The 23,927-nt window shown below is 30.1% G+C and overlaps 1 protein-coding gene across 1 annotated transcript in view; it reads right to left on the reverse strand.

The window, feature by feature from the left end:
• Window positions 1-850: 850 nt before the first annotated feature.
• LOC119604938 overlaps window positions 851-23,927 on the reverse strand; it is a 106,117-nt gene continuing 83,040 nt past the window's right edge. The window contains exons 3-4 of the mRNA XM_037957845.1: window positions 15,969-16,166; window positions 851-1,728 (exon numbers count right to left, since the gene is read on the reverse strand). Coding sequence (XP_037813773.1) covers window positions 925-1,728; window positions 15,969-16,166 — 1,002 coding nt within the window. The 3' untranslated portion in view covers window positions 851-924. The remainder of the gene's footprint in view (window positions 1,729-15,968; window positions 16,167-23,927) is intronic.

The following is a 23,927-nucleotide window of genomic DNA, read 5'->3' on the forward strand; positions in this document are numbered from 1 at the left end:
ATCTTTAACAACTTTTAGTTTTGAAATCGAAAATAATATAGTGTTTTCAATAAAAAAGTGAAAATAATTAAAAATGTGAATACCCAAACAAAACCCCAGATCCCCATACCAAATTTTCTATCCTCAATTGCTATAAGAAATCCCCTATTTGGGGATTGAGCAGCACTGCCAATTATTTAAATTTACCCTCCCCACTAAACTGGTGTAGGGTATAAAAATGAATGAGTGTTTGTATGTATGTGTTTCTATATTTTAAGTTTATAAACTACTAAACGGTGAACCGATTTTCTTGAACTTTTCACAGTGTCTTCCTATATGTCTTGAAGAGGTTATAGGCTACACTTTATTTTGAAATTTCAAGTGAGAAATATATTAGTATTATTGAGAATATATTAGTATAAAATTTAATATTCATCCGAACATTCTGGAGAAAAAAAGGCGGACTTTCATCTGCAGACCCCATTTGAATAGAAAAATTTTTATATCTGAGAAACTCTTACAGCTAGAATCTTCAAATTTTACATAAAGAACTATGAAATTCATGTGAGCATTTAGATAATAACGGACGGACTTTCAATGGGGGGCTTGGATTATTCAAATGGGAAACTATTGGATTATTCAAATTTGTCATAAAATACATTTAAATCTTAATAAACGTTCGCAAAAATTGGAGAACTTGCAATAATTTGTGTGGCATCTCCCATACATATGTAAAAAATTTTATATCTGGAAAACTATTATAGTTAGAATCTTCAAAATCTTTAAGTGGGTTATTTTATTTATATTGCTTTTATTGTAGCAAAGCACACTGGGTATAGCTAGTATCTGATTTAAAATAAAAAGACGAAAATTGCTTTATATCATTTTTATTGTAATTTTTAATTCAATACATAAGTGCACGTACATACATAGAAAATGTTTATATTAGTCTAACACAATGACATCATCACACAACTTATCTTTTGCGCTCACAACAGTCGATGTTAAGTTAGTTTCATTTAACTGACATGCTTTTTGCCTTTCGGCTAATTTTTCCTGCAAAGTTTTTGTTGGGCTAATAACATTATTAGAATTACCAATTTGTTGTTGATGAAATTGCATTGTCGGTATATAAGTCGAAGAGGGGATGTATGGCATTACATGTCCAGCTTCCATAGGAATGTTAGACATGGAGCTAGTAGACGTTTCCGGTGAATTCACTTTAGATTTTTTTGGAGTTGCCTCGATGTTTCTGTTGCTAATAACGGTTTGAGTCAATGTAGTATTCTGGAGTAAATTAGAATATGCAGCTAAAACATTTGCATGATTATTAAATACATCAATTTTGTAGTTTGAAGTATTTTGTGCACTCTCACATGGAACTGGACGATTGTAAGGTTTGAAAATTGTTTTATTTTTTTGTGAGCCTTTAGGTTTCTGATGTTGCTTAGAAATATTTGAGCTTAATTGATGTTGCAATAAAACGTCATTGGATACTGTACGATTGTTTTCGCTAACGTTAGTTGTTGGTAAAAACATCAAATTTTCTGTTAATGCCGCATTCGGTGTAGTCGTCTGATTTTGTGGTAATATTAAGCTATTATTTGAAGTATTTGGAAGAATAGTAGGGTTTTCCAAATTATTTACAGACTTCTGTGAAATTAATTGCTCCGGTGAACATACGTTTATCTCATTATGAAGTATTTTAGAATAAAAATCATCAAATAATTTTTGAAATTCTGGCGTATCCTAAAAAATAAAATTTTTATTTATTATTAAATTATACATTCTTAAACAATAATTATTTCTAATATCCTAATAATCGTCACCTGAAATGCAAAAGGGCGTAACACTTTTTAAAATTTTACAGGAGGGACAAAAAACTAAATAAAAATGAAACTATTGTTGTTATAAAAATGTATCTTTCTTCCATGAATTATATCCTAACATAAATAAACATGTTTGAATATAAATGTGACTCCAGGCATTGTCTATTGTGTAGGGTGATCGACTCGATTTTTCAACCGGTTTTTTCTCCTTTACCAGTGTCGGTTTTTTTCTTAATGTTGATTTTTCGAATATCGAATAACCCGGTTTTTTCACTTTTTAAAAACCGGTTTCGAATAGTTTTATTTGCTTTGTATTCAAAGATTATTTAAATGAAATTTTTAAGTAAATAATAATACAGCCCGTCTAAATTTTAAAAATATTTGAGTCGAGGAACTAGCGTATATTTTTCTAGAGCTCCTTTGGTTAAACTTTTTTGATTTTCCTAATTAATTAAAAAAATTTATTTCTAAAATTGATAACTGTTTGAGAAAATGTTATCAATCTTAAAATTATATTCCAATTACAATAATTAATTTACGGCTGAAATTTTATGTAAGTGTTGGAATGCCTATGCCAACACCTATGCAAATTTCCTAAACAGGGCTTTTAAAATAAGCTAGGATTACATAGTACCTTATGTTTAACAGAAGTGTCCCTCTTTTTCCTAATTTTTTTATATTAAAGAAATAATGTAAATCAGACGACTAGATCTAAAGTTATAATCTTTTAAACTGTTAAAAATCATTTCGGGCCATGTTTTATTAATCAAATTTAAACATAAACATTCAGTTTTTCAAATTAAAATATATTTTTTTTATTTATAACGAAAAACCGGTTAACCGGTTTTTTTCTGAATTTGAAAAATATCAACCGGTTTTATTAAATGTCAACTATTCGAACTATTCGAAACCGGTTTTTGGAAAATGTCGAATAATCGATCACCCTACTATTGTGTTACTTTTTAGTACATTCTGACTTGTGGAAATAAATAATTTGTTGTTACGCCCTTTTGGATGTCATGTTAATAAAATTGATGTTTATGACAATAAAGTTCTAAAAATTTGCAACAACATGTATTTCGATGTAGTGGACCATTTTCAATCAGTCGATTTTCAAATTTTTGGTTGTTACGCCTTTTTGCATTTCAGGTGACGATATGTATATATATGGCGTTGGAAATCAAAAATATATTTTTTTTATTTTCTCTACGTTTTTTGAAATTTCTCACATTTTTAAAATATTTTATATTTTTTGTAAATAAAAAACATATGAAACAATATGAACAAACATTTATATTAAAAAAAGGTTACATTACATTGATAATTAAATTTTATTTTAGATAATTATCTATTCAAAAACATATTCTTGTTCTACTCGGATCCACCTTTCAGAAAAATAGTATCACTTCCCAGGTATTTATATTTGTCGCATAGTGTAATATGAGCAAATTTTATGTTTAAAAAATTACGTTAAATAAATAAGATACAAAATCGTATTTTCGTACCATATTACCTAAGGCGACCAGTTTTTGGAAATGAAAATAGATGACATTTTTTTGTATTCAACATTTTTTACATATTTTACCAGAGACTGTAACTGTTATGACTTTTATTATAAAAGTCACAAATTTTTGGGCAGAAATAAAAGTTATTTTTTGACTTTTATTTCTTGAGCAGAAATAAAAGTTATTTTTTAACATTTATTTTTTTGAGCAGAAATAAAATAATTTTTTGATTTTTATTATTTTATGCAAAAATAAAAGTTATTTTTATTTTTTCGAGCAGAAATAATTTTTTGACTTTTATTTTTTTGAGCAGAAATAAAAGTTATTTTTGGTATACTTGATGTTGTTTTCCGATATTTTCTTGTGGTTGCTTTTTTTATTTAAATATTCAAAAATAATTATTATTTTCGGTCCCCGTATTTTACAGAAAAATCTGTGTATGTAAAATAAATTAATATAATAATATATGGGAAATTTCGTGTCAAGTGACCTAACTTTACAAATCGATGTCTTCCGATTTGGATGAAATTTGCTCCAAGGTTGGTAGTAGGCCAGACACAAATTTTCAGCTCTATCTTGCCGGTTTAACGAAAACTTTAAACCCAATAACAACCCAATTTTTATGCATTTTTTTGTTAAAATATAAACAGACCAAATTTTAAGAAAAGTTAGATGAATGATTTGTTTTCTTATTAAAATGAGAAAATTACGTACTTAATTCCCATGTGTAAAATTCTAAATATTTTAGTAATTTTATTGACAACCAATTCCAGTTTTCTATGTAGTATTTTGAAAATAGTCAGAATATTCCTTTAATTAATGATTTTTTTGATAAAATGTTAAAAAAATTTTAAGAATTAGAAACAATTTTTTTCGATTTTTTTTCTTCTGAAGAAAACCACATTTAATGATTGAATGAGATAATAATTACACATGATAAATACGAAAACGTTATTTATTTTGATTGACGCGTGTAAATCTTTAAAAATACAGGTTAAGTTATTTTTAACGAGGTAATACAATTGTTAAGCCAATTATAATTGCTAAACATATTTTCTTAAAGGGCCTTATTTTGGCCCTAGGGACAATTATGGACCGACCATAACAAAATTTGGTTATATGATTTATAACGTACTTAATACCCATGTGTAAAATTTTAAATATTTTAGTAATTTTATTTACAACCAATTCCAGTTTTCTATGTATTTTGAAAATAGTCACAATATTCCTTTAATTAATGATTTTTTTGTTAAAATCATAAAAAAACGGTACCCAAAGCACCATTAGCAAGTACTGGTAATTTTGAGGAGTCAAATCCTAAAAGCGAGGAGGAAATCACTCACTGGCCAGAAGACAGAACAGCAGTGCTGTCCAAAATTGGGAAAGTGTTGATTAAAAAGACTGCTCTTCCTATGCCTGATAAGGACACCGCAGTGCCATCAATGGTACCCACTGCATCAATAGCCACTTCAGGTTACCCGGAGGAGTCAAATCCAACGAGCGGGGATGTGATCACTAGCTCGCTGGAAGACAGTTTAAATGGATGACAATGATTGAAGTTATCCAAATAAACTTCCATCGGAGCGAGACAGCTACCAACGCTCTGATGGCTAAAATTAACACAGGTAAGATACATATAGCTTTAATCCAGGAACCTTGGACGATTCGCAACAAGGTTTCTGGATTAAATCACGTAAATTTCCAAGAGGCACAAAGGCAAAATAAGAAAATTGTAATAGGTTGTGATGTCAACTCCCACCATGTAGCTTGGGGTAGTACAAACACCAATCGCAGGAGAAAAGCCTTATGGATTTCCTTAATACTAAAGACTTGATCACATCGAATTTAGGTAATAAAGCTACCTTCGTCAATAGAATCAGAGAAGAAGTATTAGATATAACTATATGTTCAGAAGAGCTTATAAACGAAATTCAGGATTGGAGAGTTTCGGACGAGCACTCCTTTTCTGACCATCGGTACATAAGATTCAAAATACTACGGCCGCCACCAAAGCCGATAAATTTTCGGAATAAGTCTAAAACTAATTGGACAATGTTCGGTTCCTTACTAAAGAACCGTTTATGTCAGAACACTTTTCAATGTCGAAATAAAGAGGACATAGACGCCGCACAGTGGTATAGGAAAAAAAAAGAGGGAAATAATTCGGTAACTTCTAAACGGTTAATCCGATTTTAATGAAATTTGGTGTGCACAAAGAGGAGGTGTTGTCGAGTTTAGGTTTTGAATTTGGACCTTATAGGCCAACCAGGGGCCCGGCGGGGGGTCATCAAATTAGGACACCTCGGCTATGTTAAATTTTTAAAACGATCCTATTTCTTCATTTGAGTTCCGATTTAAAAAAAATTTCGTATATAGAATCTCCTCATCGAGCACTATAAAATATATATATATATAATATATACATAGCAGTAAATTATCTCTTATAGTTTAGGAGATATTCGCATTTGAAAATTAAAATTTTAAAATTTTTACCGTCCTTACTTTAGTTTTTTTTGATAATAGCAGGTCCAAATATTCCCGATTTTCGCCATTTTGTTTTATTCGCTTAACAACAAGTTTATATATCAAGCAGTGAAAGAATTATGTAAAAATCATGACTGAGTCCAAAGTTATAGGCATTTAAATTTAAAAAATTAAAAAAAGGCGATTTTTTGTCATTTTTTTGGGAAAAAAGTATCTTTTTCTTTTTAAGTTATCTAAAAAGTTTCTAAGAAGATGTATATAGAATTTATACTTTTTGGAAAGCTGACTTTACATAAAGTACGATAAATGAAACAAAACCTAAAAATTTTTGATACCGAGGGGACCAGGTCCATCCAAAAAAACCCTATTTTTTATGGAAAATTAAATTTTGAGCAAAAATTCTCAAATCGCATAGTCGATATCAAATTATAGTGACCTGTTTTATATGACCCAATATGTTCTTAATCATTTTGTAACGGGTTTCGATAACCCCGCCCCTGGTATGGATATAATAGGCAAAAAACTAAAAAATCCCATTTTTGGGATTTTTTAAAACTTTTTTGGGAATTCCGGGATTTCTAATAAGAAAATTCGAAATTTTGATTTAATTTTGGATTTTAAGTAAAAAAATCTACCTAACTGTAAAATTTCATCAAAAAATATTCATAAATAAAATTTTTATTGCAATTTGAAAAATTTGTATCTTCGCAAAAACTGAATAAAAAACATTTTTTAATTTTTTTTAAAAAAAGTATTCCGCGAATTTTTTAATTTTCAAAAATTATATAGAGTTTTGAAAAATAGACAAAATTACCTTTCCATTGATATATAACATGCCTACCTAATGTTTTTTAAGTGACAAATTAATTAGGGAAAACTCAACATCTTTTAGAAAATTTGCCTAGCACTATTATTTTCATCCATAAGGTTAACTCTTAAATTTGTTACATATATGGATGAAAATAATAGTGCTAGGTAAATTTTCTAAAAGATGTTGAGTTTTCCCTAATTAATTTGTCACTTAAAAAACATTAGGTAGGCATGTTATATATCAATGGAAAGGTAATTTTGTCTATTTTTCAAAACTGTATATAATTTTTGAAAATTAAAAAATTCGCGGAATACTTTTTTTAAATTACCTTTCCATTGATATATAACATGCCTACCTAATGTTTTTTAAGTGACAAATTAATTAGGGAAAACTCAACATCTTTTAGAAAATTTGCCTAGCACTATTATTTTCATCCATAAGGTTAACTCTTAAATTTGTTACATATATGGATGAAAATAATAGTGCTAGGTAAATTTTCTAAAAGATGTTGAGTTTTCCCTAATTAATTTGTCACTTAAAAAACATTAGGTAGGCATGTTATATATCAATGGAAAGGTAATTTTGTCTATTTTTCAAAACTGTATATAATTTTTGAAAATTAAAAAATTCGCGGAATACTTTTTTTAAAAAAAATTAAAAAATGTTTTTTATTCAGTTTTTGCGAAGATACAAATTTTTCAAATTGCAATAAAAATTTTATTTATGAATATTTTTTGATGAAATTTTACAGTTAGGTAGATTTTTTTACTCAAAATCCAAAATTAAATAAAAATTTCGAATTTTCTTATTAGAAATCCCGGAATTCCCAAAAAAGTTTTAAAAAATCCCAAAAATGGGATTTTTTGGTTTTTTGCCTATTATATCCATACCAGGGGCGGGGTTATCGAAACCCGTTACAAAATGATTAAGAACTTATTGGGTCATATAAAACAGGTCACTATAATTTGATATCGACTATGCGATTTGAGAATTTTTGCTCAAAATTTAATTTTCCATAAAAAATAGGGTTTTTTTGGATGGACCTGGTCCCCTCGGTATCAAAAATTTTTAGGTTTTGTTTCATTTATCGTATTTTATGTAAAGTCAGCTTTCCAAAAAGTATAAATTCTATATACATCTTCTTAGAAACTTTTTAGATAACTTAAAAAGAAAAAGATACTTTTTTCCCAAAAAAATGACAAAAAATCGCCTTTTTTTAATTTTTTAAATTTAAATGCCTATAACTTTGGACTCAGTCATGATTTTTACATAATTCTTTCACTGCTTGGTATATAAACTTGTTGTTAAGCAAATAAAAAAAAATGGCGAAAATCGGAAATATTTGGACCTGCTATTATCAAAAAAACTAAAGTAAGGACGGTAAAAATTTTAAAATTTTAATATTCAAATGCGAATATCTCCTAAACTATAAGAGATAATTTACTGCTACGACGACATTTTTTATAGTGCTCGATGAGGAGATTCTATATACGAAATTTTTTTTAAATCGGAACTCAAATGAAGAAATAGGATCGTTTTCCCGGTTACCCAGGAGAAAACCTGGGTAACCGGGGAGATCCGGAACCTTGGTAAGACTCTTCGCAAACTATTTAACCGGGCACGGCGTAAAAAGACCGCAGTATACTGGGAAGAGTATCGTAGTAAACTTGGTGAATATAAAAAAAAAATTGTTCGTAAAGCCAAACGAGACTCCTGGAAACTTTTCTGTGAACAGGTAGACAGCGTAAATGACGTATCGAAGATAAAAAATTCCTATCCAAAACTCATGTCCAACCAGAATCTATGGTCGATGATACAATAAAACTCCTAATGGACTCTCATTTTCCACCCGGTATATCGAATAACATAGATGAACCGATATTGGAGGAAGGGGAGGATAACGGAAATTGTAAATACATCTGATATAGGTGAATCTTTCGATAGCAAACTGTATACACTGGCGGTATGCATTGTCATCGAAGGCGCCTTCAATAACGTGCACACTGATACTCTTATCCAATCCCTAGACCATTTTTATGTTGACCGGGTGCTCCGTAACTGGATCAACCACATGCTAAGGAACAGATGGATAAGCTGCGAGATGTACGATATAACTATCAGGAAAAAGGTATTTCGCGGTATACCACAGGGTGGCATTTTGTCACCTTTACTCTGGGTTACCACGATTAATAGCTTCCTAAGGACCCTAACTGAGAAAGGACTTAGACATGTCTGCTATGCAGACGATGTCGTAATACTTTTAAAGGGAAAGGATCCAAATTACTTGTGTAGAAGAGCTGAGGTGGCTCTGAATACGGCCTTGAGCTGGGCTCAACCGAGAGGCCTCAATGTTAACCCGGCAAAAACGGAAATCTGTCTTTTCACAAGAAAGACAAAAATTTCTACGTATACTGAACCTTGCTTCCTGGGCAAGAAGATACCAGTGGCAGACAAAGTTAAGTACTTAGGTGTAATCCTCGACCGGAAATTAAAATGGAGACACCATAGAGGATAGGATCAACAAGGCACATCGGTGCTGGGCGATATGTAGGAGAACTATAGGCATGAAATGGGATCTTAGTCCTACTATGACAAATTGGCTTTATAAAAGTGTAATTAGACCAATTCTAGCTTATGCTTCAATAACCTGGTGGACTGCTTTAGACAAAAAGTGCAATATCAAACTACTACAGGGAGTTCAGCGTACATGCTGCTTGGGTATAAGTGGTACCATGTATACTACTTCAACCAAGGCTCTGGAAACGTTGCTAGATATTCCACCCATTGAAACATATTTAAGATATGAGGCGGCGCTTACAGCCAAACAGCTCTTTACTTTAGGCGATCTGGCCAAAAGCGGTTATAGGACACGTCATCAATGTATACTGGACACATTGGAAGGTTATACACAATCATCGGACGTGCCTGATCTCATACCAGACACAGAATATGTCGGAAACGCTGATCCCAGATAGAATGTCTTGGTCAAGCGGAACATTAGAGAAAATACCATTAGGAATCCGTTGTTACACGGATGGCTCTAAATTGGGGGACAAAGTGGGGCTGGGTTTCTATATTGAAGACCCAGAAACAGAAATATACCACCGTTTACCAAATCATAACACAAGCTTCCAGGCAGAAGTACGAGCAATAACGGAATGTGTAAATTGGATTAGAATAAATATGGCGCCCACAGCGCTTAATATATTTACCGATAGCCATAAGGCAATTAGGGCGATATCAGGCGATAGAACTAAATCTAAGACCGTATTGGATTGTAAGAATGTTTTAACTGAATACTCTCCCAGAGGTAAGGTTCACATCATATGGGTACCAGCCCACTCGGGAGTAGTCGGTAACAAAAGGGCGAATGTAATAGCTTTAAAGGCAAGGGAGCTCGAGGCAGTTAACCTGACAAACGCAAAACCATTCGACGCAACAAAAGCTGAACTAAAAATATGGGTGAGGGAATCCCATAAGGCCTCTTGGAATAATGAAACAGTGGGTAGAACCACGAAGATCCTATGGAGTGACCCTGATGAGAGCAAGACGAAAAATCTTCTCGAAATGAGCAAGTCTGAAGTTAGTATGATGGTACGTATTCTGAGTGGATACACAGGACTACGAGCACATCTATGCAAAATTGGAACTGCGGAAACTCTGGAGCACTTTCTTTGCCACTGCCAGGCATTCGTCGAAGTTAGATCCAAGTATCTTGGAAGTGATGTTATTCCGGAAATAACATTCCTGACTAACACTGATTGGAAGATTCTTAGGAATTACGTTCAGGAAACTGAGTTTCTGAACACTGAAAAATAATTCTTCCAGTTTTTTTTCATGATAAGGAGCGCACAACAGGCCCGACAGTGGCCTAGGTGTATTTCTTCGGATTTGATGTAGTATACATATACATATCGACCTACCTACCTACACATTTTCCTAGAAAAGAGGAGTTTTAATAGTCAATGTAGTTGAAAAATTACAATTTCCGAAATTTTTACCTTTTTCCTGTTTTTATTCAAAATATACCTTTTTATCAATTACACCGAATGAAATATGTATATTTTAAAGAGGTACTACGTCTGGGATCATACAAAAATTTAAGGACGAGATGGGACTATTTGTGGATGTTCCAAAACCAGGATATGGGAGCACTAGAGATGGCAATACACCAAGAAGATTTTTTCGGACCCAAAAACTGTATCGAATATCACAGGCATAAATGAAGAACTAATCAAACGTCTTAATATAATATTGGAAGCTATAATGAGCGGACATCGCATAAATATTGAAAAATTTAAAGAATATGCATATAAAACTGCCGAAATCTATGTACAACTCTATAGTTGGTACCCCATGAGTCCAACAATGCACAAAATTCTTATTCATGGCGGTACGGTAATAAAGCAAGCAATTTTGTAATTAGACAATTGTCAGAAGATTTTTCCGAGGCCAAAAATAAGCACTTCCTGAATAGGTTACTTTTAAGCAGTGACTCTTTTCTAAACTGCAGTACACAGAAATGAGCGAAGGAATAGAAAATCATTTTCATCAGATACTATTAAACTACTCCTTCCTGACATTGGTGATGAAAATGATAACGATTTTAACTATTGTAGTTAGTTTCACTTTTTAAGTATTTTAAAGTTAAGTATTAAATAATGTAAAATAAATATTATAAATAAATATTAATTACACAGTGATACACGAAAAAAGTGCAGGGGTTCTCATATACCAATACCATTCCGTTATAGTCCATAAAGTACGAATAAACCATTAATTTTTCCCGATCGCTTCGTTTAGTTAATTTTTTAAGAGCAAGAGATGTGAAAAGAGCTATTTTTGAAGTTTTAAATTTAAAAAATTATAAGTTTGGTAGTTTACAACCGATATACAAATTTGATATTTTGTTTTAAAGACACAAGTGCTGCCTTCTCATATACCAATACCATTCCGTTATAGTCGATAAAGTACGAATAAACCATTAATTTTTCCCGATCGCTTCGTTTAGTTAATTTTTTAAGAGCAAGAGATGTGAAAGGGGCTATTTTTGAAGTTTTAAATTTAAAAAATTATAAGTTTGGTAGTTTACAACCGATATTCAAATTTGATATTTTGTTTTAAAGATACAAGTGCTGCCTTTTAATCCAAAAAAAGAAATCCAAAATTTACGGTAAAATGTCTGAGTTACGGCCATTTAAGTAAAGAAACTCACACTTTTTTCTCAATTTTTCATTTTCATCATCCTCCTTGTTGGCGATGAAGCAGTAACATCAGCTTTTATTACTTTTGAAAACAAGCTCAATATGTTGGGTTTCCAAAAATCGATGAATAAAGTAGTGAGTTGCGCTAAGTTTTGTAAAAATATTGCATGTTTTTCCATACAAAAACTTTCATCTATCTGTTTTTTTGTAAGAAGTTTAAAAAATGTTTATAGACGTTTTTATGCAAAAATAAATTTGTATGGAAAAATGAAAAAAATCAAGGAAAATGCTATTAGAAAACTTAGTATAACTCATCCAGTTTTCCATAGATTTTTTTATGAAATGACAAGTTTTGGAAACCTTCCTTAATGGGTTTTTACGAAGGTAATGAAAGATGAACTTACTGTCCCATGCCCAAAGTAGATCATGATGAAAAATTGTTAAAAAAATTTTAGTTTTTTTACTTAAACGAACATAACTCAGATATTTGACTAAAAAATTAATATTTCTTTTCTTGGATTAAAAGACAACACTTTTATCCTTATATATACAAAATATTAGATTTAAAAATCGGTTGAAAACTACCGAACTTATGATTTTTCAAAATTCAAACTTCAAAAATGGCTCTTTTTAGCATCTTTTGATCTTAAAAAGTTAGTTAACGAAGTGATTAGAGAAAACTAAAAATATGTTCGTACTCTATGGACTATAACAAAATGTAATTGGTATATACATAAGAACCCCAGTATTTTATTTTTTTTTTTCACTTTTGTATCACAATGTTATCATGGAACTTTAAAAACTTAATTACATAAGTATATCGACTATTATAACAATATGAGATATATGTTTGATTTTCTTAATGGGCCGTATGTGGTACCTAGGGGCACTTATGATCCAATCATATAAAATCTGGTAAAATGATGATATTCACATTAAACCTGTTCATGTCGAATTTCAACAATTACGGACCGACCATAATAAAATTTGGTTATATGATTTAGATTTACATAATACACCTTTACACCGAATTTCATCACGATACCAATGTTTTTAAGCCATTTACAAGCGTAGACGTGAATTTTTAAAGGGGACTTTATATGGGGACTAGGGTCAAATGAGATCTGATTTTCAACAAACTTTACACCATGCTTTCTTAGTACACAGAACTGATCCATGTTAAATCTTATCATGATTGTTGCATAATTATGTGTAAATAAGTGCAATTGCGAGTGGAATTTGAAAGGGGGCTAGGCGAAATCACGAACCGATTTGAAACAAAATCAGTTGGGTTCATCCTTGGGCCTAATTAACACTCAAAAAATTCCAGCCATTAACTCAAAAAACATTTCTAATAATTTTGGCCGGGTTTTCAGCCAAAATGCCTGTCTGTGAAACGTACACCCTGCATCACTGCATTAAGAGATCTTCATGTACAAATCAAAAAACATGCGACAACACAAACTTCTTCAATGAATGCTCAAACAAGAATGAATGTGTTTTTAATCAGAGTACGAAAATAAACGAAACGTTTGCAATTGTTTCGTTACGAAACTTTAGTTTTTATTTTTGCAGTGAGTAAAACAGAAATAAAACCAAAACAACAAACACGATTTTCTCATTTGGTTTTGTATTCCCAGCGGTAAATGAAACAAAATACTTAGATCGTTCTAAGCAAGCGCAATCTAAGTACTTAGAGTGCAATGTATGCGTAATCCTACATATTATGCACTTTAATTATAACATAGATTACGATTAAATGTTGTTTTTTGTTTTTATTTCTTTATCCCATGTTTATATTAGACAAATATTTATCACAGCACGTCGGCAGAAAAATTATTAGTTTTTTGTTTATGTTAATGCATTGGAGTAACAAAATGCTGATTTTATCACGAAAACTCACAGATAATTTTACTGAAATAATGATATATTTTACAGAAACAAATGAAATTAAATGCAAATTTTGTAAATAAACACTAATTTCACTAAAACTTATGTTAAAAATCATTTTTAATTGCACAAAAACAAAATTCTATACAAATTTTACAATACAATGACGTTTGTTATCAACGTTGTCTAAACATTTGTTTAGACAACCCTGTCATAACGACGCTATAACGCTAATAAATGCTGTCTATACCTGCTAATTTTTTATCATGATACCAATTTGACGTTTAGCATAATAAATATTTGTCTAATATAGACACGGGGTTAAAAAAACAGAACTAAAGTACCGTTTTATTTTTCTTTTGTATACTACATGAAAAGAAGAATCTTTTTGTTTCAGTTTAAAATTGATCTTTTGTAAATGAAGTTGTGTTTTGTTAAAAAAGTTATTTTATTGTAAAAATTTAAAATAATTGCGGTGATCTAAATGGCAGAAACGGATTTAAAAATTAGGGTAAATTTACTTCATTTTTAATACTGACAATTTCCAATTTCCAATATCTGTAAAGGCCGAAAGTTTCAAAAGAAAATTAAGATTCATTTCATTTATCTTCGTTAAAATTGTTTATTTATATTTTTATTGAATTAACTATAATACATGTTTATTATTTGATGATCATTTTTAAATAAAATTGCATAATTTTAAAATAAATATAAAAAAATGTATTTTTTTCTATAACAAAATAGGATTGTAATCTACATACATTACATTCTTATAGGCGTCTCATTAACTTCGCTTAGAACTCCACACATTATGTAAATGAAATTTTAATTTGACTTAATGATATTGTGGCTTACATTATAAGCGAGAGCACATCGATGAGGCAGCCTAGGACACTTTTATGTTAAATCTAAGTGGAAGAATAGGTGAAAGCTTCACCACTGTGGCAGTCAGTAGAAATATCACTTAGATAAGCGAGTACATAATGTGTATTTTTACCGCTTGGACATTTTATGATTCTTTCATAAAATACGTTTCTGCATTTTTGTTTTGTTCTCAAATGTATGATTGTAATGGCAAACAAAAGCAAGTTTTTTGTTTTCGCTCTTTCCCAGCAAAAAAAAGAACTTCCAAAGAAGCGAAAAAGAAGTAGAATTTATTTCACGGATGTACTGAAAAAGACCTAAAGAAGTGATGATTTTAACACAGACTTGTCATAGGAGGGATGCCCTTTTTATTTGTTTCCAAATTCACTACTTCTAAAGTCATTCTCAAGAAGTAATTTTTATGCTCTTTTTTGGAAGTTATTCGGAAGTAAAATTGTAGTTTTATAGAATACAAATAATTTGACTTAAATAATATTAACATTAATAAGGGTAATAGACACATTTATTACAAAAGCCCAAAAATTTTTTATCACATAAAAATGTAAGAACAAAAAATGTATCTTCAATATTGAAAAAATAGAATTGTTTTCACTTCTTCGGAAGTCTTTAAACATCACTCCCTCAGAAGGCTACTTTTGGAGTGGTGATAAACGTTATTCTTTTGGAGTACTTCGTTTTATTTTTGCTGGGTTCTCACTTAAAAAGTATTTTTTTCTTTTGCTCATGTACAAAACGATTTAAAAATTTTGAAAAGTTTTGTACATTATGGAAACATTTGGAAAATGTTTCGTTTGTTTTCATACTCTATTTTTAATACGACTCTTACGACTATTACGACTCATGTTTATTAGCTATGGAAAATAGTTTTGACGATTTTGAAAAATCAATTGATGGTTTTGATTTTTTTCTCGATGTTGCACCCAAATCATCTGGCAACTATGCGCGTGAGTACGTTGTTGTAAATTTAGTAACGGCCGAAAAGCACGCGTGCATAGAAAATGCCTTGCTCTGATATAAATAATAAGTAGTCGAACTACTTAGTGCCGGTCCACACTAGGAAACTTTTGTTGAGAAACTTTTTTCTTAATTCTCTTTTGAAGTCTCCTTAATGTCCACACATAAAAACTTTTGTTTCAGAAACTACGTATTAATTGCATTGATTTGTTGTTGTACGAATGAGAAGAATAACAAAACAAAACGAGTTTCCGAGTACGAGAAACTCCGTACCGCGAGAGAGATGAATGATATTCTTTCTCTTTCTCTCTCACGCAAAATCAAAAGTTTCCCAAAAAAAGTTTCCTAGTGTGGACCGGCAGTTATATGTACCATAAATATTATTTGTGAAAACCTCTTCCAATATCTGTAAGCACATTTTACTTACTCTTTCAGTTAACTGATTTCCATTTCCAAATACTGCAAGCATGGACATAAATTGCGGGTTTTTTATGAAATCTCTTGTTGGTACATTTAAAGTATTTTGTGTTGCTAAATTAAATGTTGATGCAGCTGAAGTCTTTGATGTATTTGCCCGAAATTTTGATCGGGTGTTGAGCCCTGGTATGTTTATAACTCGCGAAATCTAAAAAAATATTTAAAAATGTAAATATGTCTGAAATAGAAATATGTTTGTTTCTTTTTTACATATTTTTACAATACAATGAGAATAACTGAAATAAAAAACAAGTAAGAGTGACGGTCGTACGTTTTAAAGATTTTAAAGATTAGGATAATATAAATAATAGACTTATATTTATTTGTTTAAAAAATTTCCTAATAAATGTTATTTGGAAATTTTAATTATTTACTTAAAAACTATACTGAAAATACAATATTTACAATAGTTCATTGTTTTTATTAAACTTTATTGAACGTAAAAATATGCAAAAAATCATTTCTCTATTGTTCAAAATAATAGACTTTTTAAAACTTCTTTAAAATAATTGTTCAATTCACAATCAAGTTGTATATTGTACCTACTAAAGTGTAGTAACAGTGATTGTGAACAGATATTTGCAGCAAGTCATAAGTCTGTGTTCTCAATGAAAAAAAAAAAAACAATCAAAACAAATATAGATAACAATGTCAAAAGATAAAAAAATCAAAAAATATTAAATTAATTAAACATGTGAAATAAACCAAATTAATTTCTTTGAATTTTCAATTCTTTTATTTTCTTTATTCCACATTTTAAACTAATAAATAAACTGTTTTTAATAAAATTTTAGTTTTTTGTTTTGGTAAACAGCTGTTTGTTTTTGATTTCAGTGTTACCACTTTATCGTTTTTTGTGCTAAAATCGTTTGAATTTTTTGTTTATATGTTGAAATAAACAATTGGCAACACTAAACTTTCTTACAACATTCGAAAAACATATGAAAAATTGTCGTAGGAGTTGTATAGAGCTTTTGCATAGAAAATACCAACAACATTGTTATGACTATTGTAGCAGCTGCTGACATACAACGCATACAACGCTACAACATCGATTGTGAATTGAACAAATATTTTTTATTTCATGAAAGCCGAAAACAAAAATATTTTTTATTCACATTATAGAAATTTAGTACCAGGGTGCTCATCATTTGTATTTAAAACGCATTACTTGTCACTGACCCTGATGAGAGCAAGACGAAAAATCTTCTCAAAATAAGCAAGTCTGAAGTTAGTATGATGGTCCGTATTCTGAGTGGACAAAGGATTACGAGCACATCTATGAATGTAAAGCATGTGGAAAAAACAGTGAAACTCTGGAGCACTTTCTTTGCCACTGCCAGGCATTCGTCGAAGTTAGATCCAAGTATCTTGGAAGTGATGTTATTCCGGAAATAACATTCCTGACTAACACAGATTGGAAGATTCTCAGGAATTACGTTCAGGAAACGAAAGGAGTTTTTGAACACTGAAAAATAATTCATTCAGTGAACTTTTTTTCATGATAAGGAGCGCACAACAGGCTCGATAGTGGCCTAAGAGTATTTCTTCGGATTTGATGTATACTACATCAATCTTCTATTAACCTAACCTAATACTTGTAACTGAGGAGACCCAGTAAAAATTGGAGCTTACATGCAAGCAGGTTTGTAAGGGAACGAAGCTATTTTCTCCCTTACAAACCTGCTTCGATAAGGCATGATTTTTATATAGCGAATTCCCACTTGGAAGCATTACTTTTTAAAAAATGAAGCGTGTTTTCACTGATTTCATTCAGCTGTGAGTAACAGCTATAAGTAAGCACTTATTTCATGTTTCTATGGCATTACTTCTTTCATTGTTTACAAAAAACTCTTCCCTAATGCTTTTCCAGAAGACGTGAAGTCATAGCTGATGTGAAGCTATTACAGTATTGCTTATATGAAACCCTTTCTTCATGGGATTCTACACTCAATGGTATTTCTGAATGTACACTATTTAAAATATGTAAAATGGCTGATGTACTTGCCACAGATGGGCTATATTTTATATACCATTCCCGTATATTTTCTCTTAATGTCCCGTTTTTATCAACAGCTAATTTTGAGAATTCAGAACTAGATGTAATTAGTTCTGAATTCTCAAAATTATAAACAATTTCGATATTTGGAATTTCTTCGGGACTATTTTCTGTTGCCTTCAAGAGATTAAATAAATTTTTATTTTCCTCTTTTCTTTTTAATTTATTAAATTGTCTTTTTCCAACCACTTTCGGCATATTATTTAACAACAACAGAACTAACTATTTCAAAAAGAAAAAACAAAACAAACACAAAACGCCGTTAACTTTTCTACAAATCAAAACATAAACACAAAACAACACAATCTGTACATTGACAAAAGCAGAAGTATTAAAAAAAAAACAAGAAAAACCAAAAGCAAATAAGATTATAGATAGATAGATTTATATTTATAATAAAATCTTTTTATATTTTCTAAGAACTTTTTTTTACACTTTTATTCACGTCTTATCTGCGCAAATGCAACTCGATGACTAAACATTTTTTTATTATGTAATTTAAAATGTGTTTTTTTGTCAGAAAAGACTCGGTAAAACTGCCGATTTTAATAGTCTTTGCAATACAACTTGCTTCCTTGAAAGGGACAAGAGTAAGCTTAAATATTATTTAAATACTTCACTTACAATCTGCTTCTCTGTAAGGGATAGTAGTAAGCTTTTAATTTTTTTTTCAGCTTACATTATAAAATTACTCCTATCATTGGTATTCCCTTATTTCCTGCTTCTCAGTAAGCGAATACAGATGCAGTAAGGTCCCTTTTTAGCTTCCTAAAGTCTAAAAATTTTTTACTGGGGAACTACTCGATTTCTACCTGTTTTTTGGTACGGAGTTTTTTTTTCGAATGTTAAAAAACCGGATTGCTGCTGTCAAATAATTCGGTTCATTGAAAAAATGCATTTTTTATACCCTTCACCTTCGTGAGAAGGGTATATATAAGTTTGTCATTCCGTTTGTAATTTCTACAATATAATTTTCCGACCCTATAAAGTATATATATTCCGAGTCCTTATAGATAGCGGAGTCGATTAAGCTATGTCCGTCTGTCCGTCTGTCTGTGTGTTTGTTGAAATCAATTTTCTGAAGACCCTAGATATCTTCGGGATCCAAATCTTCAATAATTCTGTTGGACATACTTTCGAGAAGTTTCCTATTGAAAATCAGCAAAATCGGTCCATAAATAACGGAGATATGAGCAAAAATCCGAGACAACCTCTGAGAATTTCATCAAAAAAGCAACAACAACACTGCTTATTGTATAAAAGGTTGGTTTCATTGCGATGTGTGTTTTGTTTTTTTGTGTATGTATTTCGTTTCATATGTTTGGATGGCTGTGGCTTCATCGCCTTGTGTATTTTGTTTTTGTTTTATTGTGTATATTGTTTCTAATGTTTGGATGGCTGTGGTTTCATTACGTTGTGTATTTTGTTTTTTCTGTTTTTTATTTCGTTTAGCATTGTTGTTGTTTCTCTTGTTTTGCTTAAGTTATGACAGGGTCGGGAAGATGAAATAAATTGACATTTTATAAAATTAATATTTTTTAAACACATTATGGTGAAGGGTATATAAGATTCGGCAAAGGCGAATATAGACTTCTTATTTGTTTTAATTGAAAAAATGCATTTTTTTTAATTGAAAAAATGCATTTTTTTAATATGCAGGCTTTAGTTTTTAAAAATATATATAAAATAAATTTTTTGTTAGTAGGATGGAAAATAATTATGAATTTAAATAATCGTTAATTAATTCATAAATATTTAAAATATTTATAGACGATCACCGATTTTCTGAAGGAAGTCTATATGAATTTAGGTTTATATTGATTCTCATAAAATTTAGTTTAAGACTTTAGTTAATTTATTGCTTATTTATGATTATTAAGTGCGATACTTATATGGGAATTTGGTCAAATGTGGTCCGATTTTTAAAAAAACTTTACAGAATTATTTGTGGATCCATAAAGCATACTCCTAAATAATTTTGTAACGATTGCTGCATAATCGAGGCACTTACGATTATTTATTTGGACCATAATACTGGTATATATCAATTTTTTCCAAGATATCATTCAACTTCTGATCTGTAATTTAACATTAATCAACTCTAGAAGTGGTTTTGAGTCTATTGGAGTCATTTAAGCTTAGTTAAGTAATATTATTTTTGGTCTTTACTAACATTAACTCACATAATATAAATTTTAATATAATTTCTGATTTTTACAGTTGACGATAGATAATAATCTTTCTATATTCATGTAAAAGTGAAAAATAATGAATATATGTTTTTATTTGATATATTTACTGCATTTCACCTTGCTTTAAAACCGGTAAAACTCTTTAATCAAAAAGTAAAAAAATAGAGTATCCCGAAACCCGTTTTTTGAAAATAATTAAAGAACCAAAATTTCTAGGATTGTAACTATTTATTATTATCATTTTTTAATAAAAATTGTCTTCCATTGGTATTTAATTTCATCCAGGATGGAACTTATTAAAATAAGTCTTTTATTGTGCACAATTCAAATTATATATTTTTCTAAAAAAGATAAAGAATACTACTAAAACAGGGAAAGAAAATTTTTTATAATAACCACTATTTTTAATACTGACAATACCAAAAACGATGGTACCAAAATATTTTTAAAATTAACATTTTATAGAGCTTCAATAGCTCTATAATTGGTCGAAAGAAGAAATTGAATGAACTTAATGGCCCGAAGATATAAATAGTTAAAGTACGTGACGTGACAGAAATAGAAGTTGCTTTTTTCTTTTTTTTTGGCTAAAATGTAAAACTCTGCGAGTTTAACTGGATATTTGGTTAAAAGCTCTTTTATTATAATTTGGAATATTTATTGATCGTTTTTCTGTACCTCGTTTCTGTAATTTTCTCGAATCGAGAAAAAATTTAAAATATAATAGTCTTCCAGTTTTTAACAGTGTGACTCTGATTATTTTTAAACTGTACTCATTAAAATTTAATAACAAAGGGTGAATCCATATCAAAACGGACAGAAAACAGCAATTTTCGGATTTACCATCTCCGATTTTAATGAAATTTCCCACACATATTATGGTTTGAAAGTGTTCTTTAAATCAATGACTTTTTGATCGGAATCCCATTCCAGACCAAAAATATCGCGCTTTGAAAATTTAAAAATATGTTAAAATTGTCTAAAAGTATATACATATAATTGCCCATAACTTTGAAATTCCTTTAAGTACAGGATAATTTTTGATTTCGTTATAAAGCCAAAGATATTGTCTTTAAAATCGTGCAAATAAAATATTTTACTTCCAAAAGGTTAAGGGTCAATTTTTATAGTGTATTGTTCGATGCCAAATATATCAGACAGTCCCATATTAAAAATTATAATAGGACATGGTATGAGGATACCTATACACTCTTCTATATTTTAGTGAAATTTTTTCGATGGAGACTCGTGTAGTTCAGGAGTTATTAACCAAAACGTAATTTAAAGCAAGTTTTTTTATACAAAATCGTATGAAAAATTAAACAAACAGAAAAAAATACAAAGTGGAATCAATTCAATTTATATGGAAAATGCTATGTATCTCTTAAACTGCAGGACCAATTTAAATAAAATGTACAAGAAAATTATTAAGAACGATTTAACCTTACTGAAAATTTACCTTGTTACCGCCCTGTTAAAATACAAGGTGAGGTATGTGGTGTTAAATGAGAGTACTTCGATTATAAAAAAATATTAAAGCTTCACAAATCTGCAAATAAGGACCGATTTGGCTGAAGTTGAATTTTTCTAATAGTAGACAATACGGGTATTATAAAACTTAATGGTAGTACTAAGTTATAAGTAAAATTGAAAAATTATTTTAGTTTAATTGTTTAACTTTTGTCCACTACTTTATTAAAATTATATCTCTTAAACCCTTAAATTTAATTAGTATTGCAATATGGATCTAGCTTTACTGTATTGTATAGATTACGAAAAGTTTATGATCAGTTAAATTTGATCTCATTTATAGATGATAGAAGCTTTAAAATAATTTTTGAAGTCGAAGAGTTAACTTCTTAAACGCTGTTTTCCACCTTTTATTTTAATATTGTGATGACAAAGGATACCTCCAGTAAGGCCTGATCGTCCTTCATAATTTTCTTGCACATTTCATTTAAATCGGACCAGTGGTTTATGAGATACAATGTAATTTACCATATAAATTGAAATTGATTCTAATGTGCATTTTTTCTGTTTGTTTAATTTTTCATACAATTTTGTATAAAAAACTGGTTTTAAATTACGTTTTGGTTAATAACTCCTGAACTACACGAGTCTCCATCGAAAAGTTTTCACTAGAATATAGAAGAGAGTTTAGGTATCCTCATACCATGTATTTTTATAATGTTTAACACGGGGCTGTCTGACCTATTTGATATTGAATTATACACTATGAAAATTGACCTTTAACCTTTTGGAAGTGAAATATTCTGTTTACACGATTTTAAAGACAATATCTTTGGCTTTAATATGAAATCAAAAATTATGTTGGACTTTAAGTAGTTTCAGAGTTATGGGCAATTATGTGTATGTACTTTTAGGAAATTTTAACATATTTTTCAATTTTCAAATCGCGATATTTTTACATTGGAATGAGATTCCATTCAAAAAGTCAATGATATGTGGAACATATTATATATTTTATATGTGTGGTAAGTTTCATTAAAATCGGAGATGGTAAATCCGACTGCTGTCCGATTTCACATGGATTCTCCCGAAATTTTTAAATTTCTTGTATTCACCATGTTTTACACAAGATGATCATGAATTTTTCGACAGATTTTCTCAATGCGAGAATTACAGAAATTGGGCACAACTATCAGAGCTAAAAAATTGTTTTGTGAATTTTTTGTACAAGCTGTTATGTGTAACGTGACATGACGTAATGTGACAAAAATTTACAATGATGAAATTTGCAATATTATTGAAAATTAATTAGTCCATGGAATTATTTTGGACAAATATTTCGACTATTTAATAACATCGTAGTTGAAAATAGCTCCCGTATAAGAATAATATAAGAATTAACACTAACATAAATCTTTTAAAAAAGCTTATATCACCATAAAAATCAACACAAATAATTTTGACACACACAAAAATCATTCAACCTTTAAAAACTGGTCCATGATTAGGCATAGCTTCCACACAAAGCCCACATTTGATACACCCATAAACTTGCATATATTTACTTTAATATCGCCATCCTGATAATACAAACACACAAAAAACTTTCAAATGTACAATGATAATACAATAATCGGTCATAACTCCCTTATACAGCCGATATCCGAAAATCACTTTTTTCTCATACATTTCTTAAAAAGATAATTTATTGAATTTCTGTTCTTTTACTTCTACTTATCAGCTAAAAAATCATAACTATAATCTTTTATCTATCATCTTTTTTAATAACAATATTCTCGGGGGAGTTTTCCAGTTTTTTCCATCTTTAGAGTAACTTAAGGTGAGGGAGGGCAGATTATCCACCACCTGGGAATATTATACTACCCGCAGATCAAAAACTGGAAAAAACAAACATATAAGATCTTGATCGGATGCCACGCCCTTTTTTACGCCCACTTTTTGTGAAACTATTATTACACCAATTTTGCAATCACAATATGCAAAAACTACTAAACCGATTAACATGAAATTTTGCATACCGATAGGTAAAAGCTTGGAAAGAACTATAGGCTATATATAAGAACTTGATCCGATGCCACGCCCGATATAGGTAAGGGTAGTTTTATAAAAAGAGGTCGTAGAAAGGACTGTTTGTTTGCTTTCACGACAAAATTACTGAACCGATTTA

The sequence above is a fragment of the Lucilia sericata genome, unplaced genomic scaffold (genome assembly GCF_015586225.1).
Source record: "Lucilia sericata isolate MDLA Ls3-8-SP2 unplaced genomic scaffold, ASM1558622v1 Contig000445F_arrow, whole genome shotgun sequence".
NCBI classification, from domain to species: Eukaryota; Metazoa; Arthropoda; class Insecta; order Diptera; family Calliphoridae; genus Lucilia; species Lucilia sericata.